The sequence below is a fragment of the Limulus polyphemus genome, unplaced genomic scaffold, assembly GCF_000517525.1.
Source record: "Limulus polyphemus unplaced genomic scaffold, Limulus_polyphemus-2.1.2 Scaffold195, whole genome shotgun sequence".
NCBI lineage: Eukaryota > Metazoa > Arthropoda > Merostomata > Xiphosura > Limulidae > Limulus > Limulus polyphemus.
In genome coordinates, this window is record NW_013665805.1 from 277998 (window position 1) to 292626 (window position 14629).

General features: G+C 32.7%; 1 protein-coding gene across 6 annotated transcripts in view; it reads right to left on the minus strand.

Moving 5' to 3' along the window:
* Positions 1 to 3661: 3661 nt before the first annotated feature.
* The window catches only part of LOC106478270 (epidermal growth factor receptor substrate 15-like 1), a 93927-nt gene continuing 82959 nt past the window's right edge, over positions 3662 to 14629 (minus strand). For all 6 annotated transcript variants that reach the window (XM_022381850.1, XM_022381848.1, XM_022381846.1 and 3 more), the window contains one exon: positions 3662 to 7604. In XM_022381850.1, the coding sequence (XP_022237558.1) occupies positions 7413 to 7604 (192 nt within the window). In that variant the 3' untranslated portion in view covers positions 3662 to 7412. The remainder of the gene's footprint in view (positions 7605 to 14629) is intronic.

A 14629-nucleotide genomic window follows, 5' to 3' on the forward strand; every position in this document is an offset into this window, starting at 1 on the left:
AAAGTAATTTTAGTTGGATGTAGTGAGCTATGGTATTAACTGTGGAATTTTAATGAGATATTAGAAATTTCTGAAGAGAAAACATAAATGGCTGGAATTTGAATTCACAACTCTGTTTAATAAAAAGGTGCTTTAACCAACTAAGTGAGTGTCAAATAACATAAGTCTCACTTTTCATTCATTTGTACAGATTTCTCATGAAGAAAGATGGCAGAACTCTGTAAAGCCTCTAACCCATTTTGTACAATTTCTGTCGCAAGTGCAAAATAAGGTTTTTAACTGTAATAGTCAGAGTTGTGGGTTAGAATCCACCAGGGTTTTAATTAAGACAAACAGAGTTTCAAGTTAGAACCCACATAGTTTCACTTTTTACTTCTTCAGAATAAATTCTAACTTCAAAGAATAGGAAACATGCCAATCACAAAATTTTTCAAAGTGATTCAAGTTATAAAAAAAAAGTCATGGGTCGAAAGAGTATAACTAATCGTTAACTGTTTTCATCATGAAAGTGCTTTACAGACAATGTGATCTTGACCTATTCATATCCTTTTTGGCAAATTAATGCATTAATTTTTCATCCAACCAATAAACAAATTACCTATATGGTGCACTAAATAACATGATAATTTGTTGAGAGCTTTTTGTTTATTACTGAGCCAAAAATAAACATTTTCAAGAGCTCTTTGTTATAAAAACAACTTCATAAAGAACTTGTATTTGGTACTTATGGCAAAGCTACTAAACCATCCCTAATTATGAACTACTGACCTGAGGAAAGGTAGCCAGTCAGCAGTACCCTATCACTTACCATCAATGATGAGGGACTGACTGCCACTCTTTAATACACCCACAGCTTAATGTGATGGAGAATATTTTGTGGTATTGTACAGATCCAAACCCAATTTGCCAGCCCTGAAATCCAGATTTTTACCATAGGGCAAACACACCCCTTTCATAAAGAAACAATTTCTTTCAACACAATAAGCAAAGTTTCCTAGTTTTCCATGTTTGATTGCTGCAGCCAGCCTACCATGTAAACAACCTAATTATCAAACAGTTTCTTCACTAGTTGATGTTTATTATATTTTTTCTTTTGAAAGAATTTGTAATGAAATTCTAAACAATGAATGTTCTTCACCTTGCAAGGTTTGGATTACTTACAAGATGTTTATACAATATTATAATTGTAACATTTATTAAAATGTAAGCTTGCCATCTGTAAGTGAGTGAGAACACTGTTAAAAATAAATTATGATCAAAATAACGTTTTTTTTTATGTTAAAAGCAAAATTTTGCTCATTCTTAACAGATACTGAAACACTAGTTAAAAACACATACCATAAGTATAAACTTAAAACCTTATGCTCTTACTTATAAATAATAACACTGCAAAAAAATTACGTCAATGACATACTAAAAGACTAGGTATAGTACAAGAAAAATCCTAAAATTAGTGTACAACAGTTAAAAACTACTTGGGGATAAATATGTGTTAGTTCTCCAAAACATTTACATATGCTACATAATATTTTAATATTATGAACTAGTATGACATAACAGCAAACTAGGTAAACCAATGACAGAAAATGGTCTTGCTAAAACAACAAATTAGATTAATATTTATCAATGGATTCTTAAGTTACCCTTGAAATATACATATCTCATCTTATTCTAACATAATATTCATGATAAGTGCTTCTTTAAGGGATATGAAATACAGTAAAAAGGAGTCACCTATGAACCAAAATAAGAAAACATTTACTTAAGTGAAATTCTGTTACTGACTTATGTAAAAGATTTTGTAATCAAAAGAAATTTTGAATTCAGAGTGAAAGTGAAAATAAACCCACAACTAATACATTTACAATGTAACACAGTGGTGGTGCAAAAGAAACTACTGATCACATAAAATGTTGAAGTAAGGTAAAATTTCCCAAAGTTTTGCTAATTACAACCCTGTTTCTATGGTTTTCATGACTGCCAATATCAAAACTTTACTAAAACAATGAATATAACTGTAAATTGGATTCAAGTAGTTTTGGTTTATTGTAAAAATGGTAAATTCTTAAATTTTTCATATCTTCACAATTGTCCTAGGAGGCTAAGTAATCATAACCCACAACTGTGAAAATGACTGTAAAATTTTCTTCTTTTTTGGTTGATTACATCACTTTTTCTTATCCTTAAATTATTTGTTTTAATAAATTTCTAACACTAGTTTTGTACACAGTTACACAGAAATGTACATATTAAGGCTGTTTATTTTGGCAACTTTCCTGATCATTCTTATAAAAAAAACATACCATACATTTTTATTCAATATTTATCATTTGTATATATGTACACAAACAGTACTTTTAATTATAAAAATAAATAGTTACATTTATCAAAAACAATTTATCTTTTACAATTCATAATATATTTCTCCAACTTAAAATTCTGTGTTTTCAATATTTTAAGTATCTTTAATTACTTAAAATAACAAAAATAATTACATTCTATATACTGTTTTAATTATGCTTGCTGTTCAAAAAATCTATTATTACTATTAACATACAAAGCTGGGTTACAGTTTTATTTTAATGCTATATTTATGTGTGTGTGTGTGTATATATATGTATATATAAAACACAACATTAGAACTAACTGAATTGTTATGAACAATCCAATATACCATGTACAAGCTTAGAAACACACCAAAGTATATTCAATTAACAATTCTAAAACAATTAACTAATTAAAATGTTTTAAACACAGGCAATTGCTATGACTAAGACAAAACAGATTTTATATACATAACCAATGAGCTTACATCAAATGCTGAATCTCTATTCATATATTGCAAGCCCATTCACTTCTATTCTGTATCTAAATATTTATGCCTGTTAGTAAAAATGTCTAGTGTAATGACTTGAATAAATTAATGAGCAACCAATAATCTGAAAACAAAAACAAGTATATTAATTGTGTGTAAACAATGCCAAAAATACAAAATAAAAACAAACTTTGATTCTCTGGAGTAAATGAAGTACTAAAACAGATTGGTAGAAAAAAGAACAAGGACAAGTAGTCACCAACTGGCCTGTGAACCAATTCTATCCTAGGTGTCTATGTTTCAATTTTAGTACCTTTAAACAATTCCACTCATTCATTTTCTTACTATATAATAACAATCTTTTTCCAGAAATAAGACAAATGGGCTTATATAAATATATTAATTATGAAGCATTAACTAAGTTAACTCTGTACTAAACTTTGAAGAGAGAATTGCACTTCTCCCCATAACAAGAAATCAAGGCACAAAAAGGACATTTGTTTCCACTAAGATATGCTACCTAAAATCGAGACATTTAATAACTTGGCATAAACTAATACAAATATGAAAATCTAATAAAATATGATGAAGACTAGAAAAATCTCCAAATCTTGTATAACTTAAAACATATCTTCTAGTTTGTCAACTTATACTTGTCAGTATCCAAAAGTGTTTCAAATATTAAATTATAAATAATATTCAATGTTAAACTGGTACACAATTAAAAACATTTTATTTAGGCCTATCTATGGCCTTCAAAAAATTGACTACTCTACATGTTTCGACGCTACTCCTGAGGATGACGTCGAAACATGTAGAGTCGTCAACTTTTTGAAGGCCATAGATAGGCCTAAATAAAATGTTTTTAATTGTGTACCAGTTTAACGTTGAATATTATTTATGATTTTAACTTTATACACAAGTGCGAAAATACTATAATTGTTTCAAATATATTAATATGAAGAATAATTGACATGTAAAAGTTCAACAGATATGGGATAGATGTGGTAAAATTCAAATTGATATATGTTCAAATGTTTTAAAACTTTTTAATTTGCAGCATTTCAATTTTAGCATATACTCTACAGAGTGCAAATGCATATTATCAAAAATTAGCAACTTATATTAGAACACGAGTAATATCTTTCTGGCTATATATAATGTTTTACCGTCCTCTTACAACTTCAAACTTGAGCATATGACAAGTACCTTGTGTGCAATACTACCTAAATAACGACAACTGAGAATTTATAATGCACACTAGAGAGTCAGTTCTATGACCTATAAAAGTATAATAATTAACCTTTAGTATTAAACTGCCATTTATTATAACCAGAAATCATCAGGCAGTTACTACTGGGATTTGATTGATTCTTTTTCTTACATTAATATATACATTTCAGAGTTAAAAAGAAATTCAAAGAAACACTTACTACACCCTTAAACCATGACACGTGATTCACAGCAAGAAATATATCAAATTTTTCACCTCTTTCTAACCTATAACTCTCTCCACATATTCTACACTATATCTCCCTGAGGTAAAATAAATGTTTTGATGTGTTAAATGTTTATGTGTGTCCTAGCCTGGACATGTGCAATACCATACGTTACATGTAAGCAAATTTTATTCATACCCACAACTGTGGGGAGGACAGTCAGGCCAGTTATAGTAGAGATTTCAATTTTCAAATGTTAATTTACAATACAATGCTATACCTCTACTATAACTCTTAAGCTAAAATCTTTGTATTGAGAGTAAAAAAAGCAGAGGCATCTGTTACTTGTGGGCAAGAAAGAAATTGTGATTCTGTGCTTCTTTGTGAAGAAAGATCATGAAGGCGGTGATAAGGATCTTGTATTTGAAGATCCATATAGCCAGGATACTGGAGATTGTCCCAGTGACATCGGTACATGAGGATTTTATTGGAACTTTCAATTCACATTTCACGTAAAGAGATCTATTCCACAACAGCCATTTTGATCAGTTGAAACAGAAATCTATATTCTGAACCAACCGTAGCTGAGATCCAAAAGTGGTAAAGGATGCATAATGAACACGGTGACTTAAATTTTACTGATGATATGAGACCACTTCAAGACTGAATATTCAACAAAAGTACAATGAGAGGTATGCAGCATTTCACTAACATTAAACATGCATCATAAAGGAGTTTCACTACACTATGCCATACCATAGCAGTGTAAAACCCCCACCAGACAAAAACTTCCTTGGGATGATACTATTGCCCTAAGTAAAAATTAACTACCTCTGGGGGAGAAAAGATGACATTTAAAAGGCATTAATTTTATTTTAGTGGTTAGGTGATTTTGAATCACAATGTAAGGGGGGAAAGTGAAATCTAGAAGTCACATGAATATAATGCAAATATAACTGGTGAAAGTATGAGGAGTCTTTCACACCCCAGTTTTAAAACAGTTGTCCATACAAACCCAGCTGCTGCAGAAAGAATATAACAAGAAGACAAACCTGGTGAAATGCAGATGATTACTGGTCAAATGATGATAAAAACATTGTTTAACTTGAACCAATAATTAGGAGAAGAAACTGCCAGCTTGAACGATACTGACTGACTCCAAGTATGGAATAAATAAATAAATGTTTGCAAGCTTAGAATAGACAATGTAATACTTTGCTGCAAGAAGTGCTAAGGATTGAAGATGTCCTCTCTGATTAGTAGACATGATAAAACAATTGGGGAGAAACCACTAATCTTTTAATGAAAATTTACAAAAAAAGTTAAAGGTTAAGAAAATAGGCCAGTGCCAATCTGACATGTGATGCAATGTGAAAGACTTAAGTAGCTTTATCATAACAGTTGAGGGAAAAACAATAAACCCTGGCATAAACATCAACTGAGAAACAAAAGAAAGTGTCAAAAGCATCTTAATTCTCAACTAAGGCAGAAAGCTGCTGCTGAAAAAGATGGATATCCACTAAAGCTGCAGTAATAAGACAACAAAACTAACAATGGACAGGAAATCAAAACAAGAAAGGCTTCTGGAATCTTCTTAGCACTGTTAAAAAACTTCACTCTTCAATAATATATCTGGCGAAGAAGAGAAATGCAGACACCTGGAAGGCAAAATCAGTTGGCCAAAATGTAATGGGTGTAATAAAATAAAAACATGTTCCAAGCCTAACTTTCCACAACAAAAGAAATAAGGACCCTTACCGAATCTTAAGGAGTGAAAATCTAATCATTCACAGTCAAAAACATTCTAGAACAAAAGCACAATTGCCTTCATCAAAATCAATCTCCTCAACAAAACTGGTAAATGACCTTAGAGCCATCATAAAAAAAAAAGTTAACAGATGATTGGTGAAAAAACAATGAAGAAAACCCTATGAAACTTGAAGACTGTGAAAAAAACATCTTTATTAATCTAACTTTCAGAAGTAAAAAAAATAAAATATTCATTAATAATGTGAAAACCTGGATTAATAACTGAAAAAACATGGAAAACAATGAACGATGCAAAAACTCCCATGCAGCTAAGGCCCTGCAAAACATAGTACAGGCAAAGAAGAAAGATGTTTGAACACAAGGAGTACCATGCAAAACATTTAACCACGTATGGTATTGTACATTTCAAGTAAAGGGCTGGCAGAAAGAGTAATATGTAACAGTGGATGACAGAGTTCTAAGTATGCTGACTAGGAGAAATAAGAACCTGAAAACTGTGTAGTTTTATCATTTGGGGAAGATATAGAATATATGGAGAGAGATGTGGACTAGGAAGAAGTAAGAAAATATGGTCTATTTCTTGGATTAAGGTTATTGTAAGGGTAAAAGGTACAGTAATGTATTTGAATGAATACTGAAGAAGTAATAAAATAGGGTCTACTTCTTATATTAAGGTTATAATAGAGGTATAGAGGTACAGTACTGTATTTGAATGAATACTTATGCTGTACATTTTTATGCTTGTATTATATTTTGTATTCTTATGAGAAATTAGCTCAGTCATGTTATCAGTGTATCACCAAATAACTAAAAAATTGTTTCCAATTATTGGTTTAATCTGCATTATGATTAATTCTAGTTAATAGATACTTATTCTCTTCATTCTGTCTTTAGCTACCATTGCAAGAAATTGTTCTACCAACAAAATAGCCTCAGTGCTTTTTGATATCAGCAAGAACATTAGCATGCTTTAAACAGAACTTTAATTTACCATAATTAAGTATTTCTTCATTAAGATTAATGAGATACATCTAGCTTATCCAAGTCTATATTAGTTTTAACTGCCTAACAAAAGGATTGAAGAGTTTCAATTTCTATTAAAACTGACAGACCATTACGAAAGGATTAATTCACATTGTGCTTCAAGTATTTTTAAGAATTATCACTGCTCCATAGTAATTCTAAGCAAAAATAAACAAATAATGAAAATAAGCTATTTTTCATATGCTCCTTTTACTTAGAACATTTCAAAACATTAAATGATACTTCCACAGTATCTATATAATCTCTACATCATTTTATCAACTATTCAAATGAAGATGCTGAATCTAGAATTTGTTAATTTTAAATTTTATATGGATACTATAAATAATTCAATTATGAAGTTGTTAAGTCTCTTTTCTACTCAAAGCTAGGGCAAGTTCTAGTTCTGCTTGCTCCTGGGCTTCTGCTCTTTGCCGAGCTTCCTCCAATCGAAGACTCTCTTGAGTGACCCAAGCCAGCTGCTCCTCCTCTGTCAAAGTGTCAAGGTTGGGTTTGGATGGTTGTGAAGGTGACGTGGTTGATGGTGTTTCCACAAACTAATAGTGGCACACAAGAATTAGAAAACTACTGCTAGGAGCTTTTAAAAAACAAAGGATTTGCAAACACTGAACTACTTACATACACATATTTCTTACTATTAAATGATAAAAACAATTAAAATATTTTTATTAAAAAATGCTTACCTCAATGCTGTTTGGGCAAACCTTTCAATCGTGAATACTAACAGACTGAACTAAGTACTCATCTAAATTAATGTTAACAATTAATCTAAAAGTGAAGATTTCATATTCACATAATGACATCTAGTAGTCTTATATTGTAATTTGTCATGGTGCCGACATATGCAGCTATATGAAATATACACAAAACATGTTTACTGATAAGAGTAAAGTGCTACCTCAGATTACTTTCAGTTTCAACCTGTTCAGACTGGCAACACTAAACTAGGTGTGCATATAACACCATACAAGGAAAGTCAAAAGGATACTTACATGCATCTCCTGAATATTCATATCAATAAACAATAGTTGATTCATTATGAAGATTTCATAAATAACAATTTACTCACTAACCAAAACACAACAACAACAACAAAAATAAAGTAAACCAATATATAATTATTAATATAACCACAAATACCGGTTATAAAATTAAAAAAAAATTAACAAAGCATAAACAATAATAAATACTTCCTTAGCTTTCCAAGTAGAAATTTTTTGTTTATAATGGAGGCTGAACATAAAGAGTACAAAAATTGTTACATGCAATAAAGCAGCAAGTTAACAGTATTGACATTCCAATGTAATGATACTTAAACCTTTCACCCTATTTTCTGTCAAGGATAAATACTATTATATTATTACTATAAAGATAATCCTTAATTAAAATAAACTGTTACTTGGCTATGATCAACTCAGGTTCAAATAGAAATCTTAAAAAGAAATTGATGTTTTTAATACTTAAGAATAATATCTACGTAACAAGTTGAAAGGGGTTAAATGTTTATTAAATAGAAATATATTCTCATCATGCTCAAGCTTAATCAATGCAGTATGAAATTAAAAAAAATGGTAATAAAATTCTTCATCAATTACACTAAATTTGGCACACATACAGAAGTACCATTGTAATTCTTAAAAGCCTCTTACACTTGCTAAACTTTTCATTTATCTTGGATTTATATGCCAATTTTCAAGTTTATCCTAAATAATATTACAGGATGTTCATAAATATTGAACTACTTTCTTAATTGAATAGAACAGGAACAACACTGTATAAACAACTGCAGTTTGAGGCATGTGGGAGGCTGACATGTTAAATTTTTCCACTAGCTTAGGTGGAAGTATGTGAAGGGCAGTGTGTTTGTTTGTTTTGAATTTCGCGCAAAGCTACACGAAGGCTATCTGCGCTAGCCGTTCTTAATTTAGCAGTGTAAGACTAGAGGGAAGGCAGCTAGTCATCACCACCCACTGGCAACTCTTGAGCTACTCTTTTACCAACGAATAGTAGGATTGACCGTCACATTATAACGCCCCACGGCTGAAAGGGCGAGCATGTTTGGTAGGATAGGGATTTGAACCCGCGACCCTCAGATCGCGAGTTGAGCGCTCTAACCACCTGGCCATGCCGGGCAGTGTGTATAAGACAAAGTAAAGGTACTGGTTAAGGGAGTGTTGCAAGTCTAAATAACCAATGAAATTGCAATGATTACTCTGAAAATGCTGGCAGGTACATCAATCATAGCCTGGATATCTTTCGAGTCAGGAACAATGCCAATGTTGAGGCATACTAACAGTGACTCTGGCCATTGAGAAACTTCAAGTGTTAGCCTCCATTATACAAAAATTCTTTATGTTATATTCAATTAATAAAGTGGTTCAGTAATGTATGGTTTACTCTGTACATAAATCAAATAAGAGAAAAGTACACTTCTGTCTTGATGAGATGTTTCAGACTTAATACTAGGGGATTTTTACATTTCTTGCTCTTGTAACAAATGTATACTCATAAGTGGAAGCCCTGCATCAGTTTGAAATATCCCATACCAAAGCCACTTATTATTTATATCATATTAATTATGTTCTGTAGAAAGTTGTTTGGAAATTCCCATCCTTCAACTCACTTCTTTTCACTTTTACTTTTTCTCACATATACATCATAGGATGAGTTACAAAATTAATTTGTGGTCACCTAGTTTCTTGCATTTTGTTGGTTTCTTCTTCTAATAACTATAATATATTTTTCTTAAAACTGGTCATATATGTTAACACTATCATTCCATAGTAAACTAAACAATGGGGCTAACAAGTACTTTCCACATTCATAATATTTTGCAAGCTAATGGAATAATTTATTTTTACATGTAATCACTTTGCACATCTAAAAATATTAATTGAAATTGGCATCCTGATGTCACATAAAAAAAGATAAAACAGAATTGCAAAAAGTGCTGATGCACACAATTATACAGACTGTAACAGAATTAACACACATTATCTTTTATTTTCTAAGTCCTCACTTCATACATTCTGAGTTACATTAAATGTGTGAATGCAAGTAATATCTTGCACCTCCTCTTATTTTTCAATCAATGTTTATAATATTTTTTCCTGCAATGTTCAGTTAAAAAGTGAAGGATACAAGATTGTCATGTTTTGTGTCATGTTATTTTGTGATTTTTCCAGATTTACTATAAAGTGTTTTTGATAAATTTGTATTCCTTCAAATCTATTTGTTTATACTCATTATTTTTAAAAGTGTCCACATTGCTCACTTTCAATTGAGTGTTTGTCTTTATACTATGTATCTTTTTTGTGTGTCATGTCTATTCATTGTACAATGATTAAACTGTAAGAAAGATTTTTTTACATTCCAAGAATGGATTAATGTCATAATGGTTTATGCCAACGAAGGCAACTCACAACCAGCCACCACACAACAGTTTTTTGTGACAACCATCCAGAATGGCCATAGTCAAGTCACAGCACCACTTGTAAAATTATGGAAAAATTCTTTCAACTTGGTAGTATGGCTGATTGATTTCATTCAGGAAGGCCACAAAAGGCTTCTGATGAAATTCATAAGGAAGATACTGTTGCTGTAAATATCCTCTGCAGCCCATATGCAAACTTGCTCATGAAGTGAGTGTGTTACATATGAGTGTAGCCAGGATTTTGGAGATGAATAAATTCTATCCATACCAGCAACAAATTCACCAAGAACTAGGGGACAGTGACTTAGACAGATGAGTTGAATTTTCTAAATGATTCATGACATCAACTTAAGACAATGGCAGTCTGGTGGTATGCATTTGTTTCTCTGATAAGTCATCATTCCTTCTAAACGGTTAAATGAATTAACGTAACTGTTATTATCAGAGTCAGGAGAACTGGTGCATGATGAGTTGTTGTTGTTGATGTTTAGCACAATGCTACACAATGAACCATCTGTGCTACACTCTGTAGACAGTGGGGAATCAACCCTAGATTTTTAGGTTGAAGTAGCAAACAATCATATTCTTGGCCCATTTTATTTTATACAGTAATTTAGATGGAGCAAACATTTAAAAATAGTTCAAGATGAAATTCACCCTGCTATAAATGTCATTTAATCTGGACCTTAAACAGGAAATCTATTTCCAACAGGACAGTGTTCCTCTTTATTATAGTACGAATGTTTGGGATCATCTTATTGATGTATTCCCTAGGTGATGGATTGGCTGATGATGACTGAATAAATCACCACCACATTTTCCTACCTCATCTCACTTGATTTATTCTTGTAAAGGTTCTTATAAACTAAGATCTATAGCACACCAACAAAAGATATTACATAAGATCAGTTCTTACAGTGATTACATTGAATTTAATGAATCTGATGTTCAGTAGCTGTTATAAACTACATTTAAAATGTAGATTAGGTGTTAAATGTTTACATAATACCATAGAATAAGTCAAATGTATACATAAAATAGAGAGGCACCCAGTAGAGTTCATACCTCCATCACACAGTTTTGATCATATTTGGCTCTCAAAAAATATGAAAATGTGCCTGTTTGTTATCAACATACATAGATTATTTTTGGGAGACAATGAGGAAGAATATTCTACTTATGTCCACCAAGTTTCATCTTATAATTTTTGACTGAGCAAATATAGTGTGAAAAATTGGTCCCTATGTTAACAGATAGGGATTTTTTTCTGACCTTGCTGTGCCTTTGACCCTCAAAAAACTAATCACTTCTAAGTTGGGTCATATTCCAAATGTATAACAACGTTCATCCAAATCCATTCAGCCATTTTCTTGCTGACAAACACACACACACATAGAGGTGAAACAAACACTTTCAATCAACCTTCCATTAACAAAATATACTCCAAAACTCTCAACTAAGGTCTTAGAAAAAAACTGTTTGGTGTGAATTCTGTTACACTCAGTATGTATATATGTATTTTTCTATATTCATTTGTACCTATATATACATAAATCAATTAAAGACAACAAACAAGCAACATACCAATATATATGTGTACCTAATACCAGCTTGGTTTATATAACATGAACATTCTAATAGCATAAAAATCTATTATAAGAAACATTTTCTATTTTTTCCCCCTACACATTTGAGTCAGATTAGAATTGGTATTTACATGACATATGACACATAGGTACAGTCAGAAAGAAACTGCTGAATAGATCTACTATCATAGATCTAGCAAAATTGGTAAACTGAGACTACCTTTAGAGAACAGTTTAACAACCACAAATTCCCTGTCTAGACTGAAAAAAAAAATTCCCTGTTGCCCTGCACTTTAATTGGGCTGACCACTCCATTAATAACATGATTTTACGTGGTAATAAAACACTTAAATCAAATGCCAACAAATAGATAAAAAGGCCTAATGGATCAGCATTTCAAACACTGTCACCATGTATGTTATAAGCCTAAACCCCGGTATCAACGATCTTCGTCTTTTAATCCAAGACCTTTCTGGAAAATCTTAGAAAATTCTGTTTTGAAACAAATTTCTCTGTTATTGCATTAATAACATTTTTAACTACTATTAAAAAAATCTTTGTGTTGTAAGTTATAAATTTCTTACACTGAAAATGTATTTCAGATAGATACCTCCCCCTCAGATAATAGCTTTTCTCATTCAGTGCTACCCTTTTTTTGCACTATCTTAATTTTCCACTAGCCTTGATACTCCCTACCTATCCTACGTGGTACAGCTGTACTGTTGCGTGCAAAAAAGCGTGTGACAGCCATCCATCAATAGGAGTTTGGCACACCCTACTGGTGCAGCTGACTTCATCTATAATGTAGAAGCCAATCTTCACTTCTCAATTTGGGTGTACTAGAGTGCAGACGTATCTAATTTTCATTTGTGTTTGCTTAGATTTTTTTGGTTTTCAACTATTATGTGGAACAACTATTTTTGTTGAGTCCAGCTCATTACTTCTCTTCTCTACCTTAACTTGCTACTGTAGATTGATCTGAAATTTCTCACTCTAAGTTTGAAGTGTGAATTCACAATTTCAAGTTATAACAACTACTGCTGTTGTTACTATTGCCACTCAACCTCAACCTGCAATTTCTTAGGCTTTGGGCTCCACCTTTTCTGCTGAGGAGGTTTCGTCTTAGTTTGCTGCAAGTTGGAGTCCATCATGTAGCCTATTGTGTCTCCTGATTAAAGACTAGATATACTATTTCCTGAGGAAACAATTCAGGATGACAAGGTTTTGGATAGCCTGTTTCCACTTCCTTCGTTCACAGTACAATCCTGTGTCACACTGTGGATGCTCCCAGACCTTCTTCCACCATCCTTAATATAGTGTCCCAGGTATGTTACATTTTGTCTGTAGCCCCCGTGTCTTACGATTCCTCTTCTTCCCTCCTTCCTCAGATTACCTATCTATTGGAAATACTGGTGGAGGGCTAGTGCAAAATATACCTAGGTGAGAATCCTTTGGAAAGTGTGGGAAGAGAGCTTGTGGAGTCTAAAACCTCAATGTAGAAGGACACACAAGTGGGAGACCACACCACAAGTGAACTGTGTATACCCTTTGCCTGTTGTGAAGATACGTGTCAATAAATCAGGCAGAAAGGATGAAAAATCCATTAAGTAATTGGACATGCCAAATAGTGTAGAGTGGCTAGGACACATCAGACTGTATTTGGTAGATCAACTCCAGTTCAAAACCTGGCAGCACCAGGAATGGAACATCTGAGCCACTGTAGGAGGTAGGTCCCTATTTATCTTCACCTCAAGCCCAGGAAATAGAATGGAAAAAAAGTTGGAACATGAACAGGACTGAGAAGACAATCTGTATCGGAGCTGGAAGGAAGGTAAACAGGAGTGAAAGTGACATCACCTTCAAGGGCTGTCGATGTCTTTAAAAAAAAAAAACTACAACCTAGATACCGGAGAAAATAGATATGGTGAAAAAGAATACATGAAACACCGAGGGAAAAGATATTCAACTGATGATAAGCACAGATAAAAAGGAGCAAAAAACTGGATTTCAAGGAAAGTTGGTATAAGGAACAGGTAGCTAAGGGTTCAAAAGGAGGTTGGGTTAGGGCATGGAGAACCACACTCAGGTCTTAATCTGGAAGAAGTGTAGGACAAGGTGGACAAGGAGATCAAAGGAGTGAAACAAGAGAGAGAGGACAGGATAGGAAACAACTCTAGGGGAATGGGAAAAAATTGGAAGGTATTGGATCAGGCTGCCTAATAACTAGTAATGGTAGACACAGAAGAACCACTGTCGAACAGTCAGGTAAAGAATTTGGAGACATGAGGAACATTAGGATGGGAAGGGAGGTAACCATGGTGCAGAAACCAACTATTTTCTCTGATAAACCAATAAGAAGGAAGGATGGACCAAAGGGGAGAGAAGGGATGCTACACATGTGGAGAATCCAAACCACTTCACAAGAGACCAGACAAATGCCATGCATGAAGCCAGAGTGTGGTGATGGCAGGATGACACACAGATGACCAAGATTGCTGGAGAAGAGAGCTGGAAAGTGGAAGTGGTAACAGAGGGGATAACT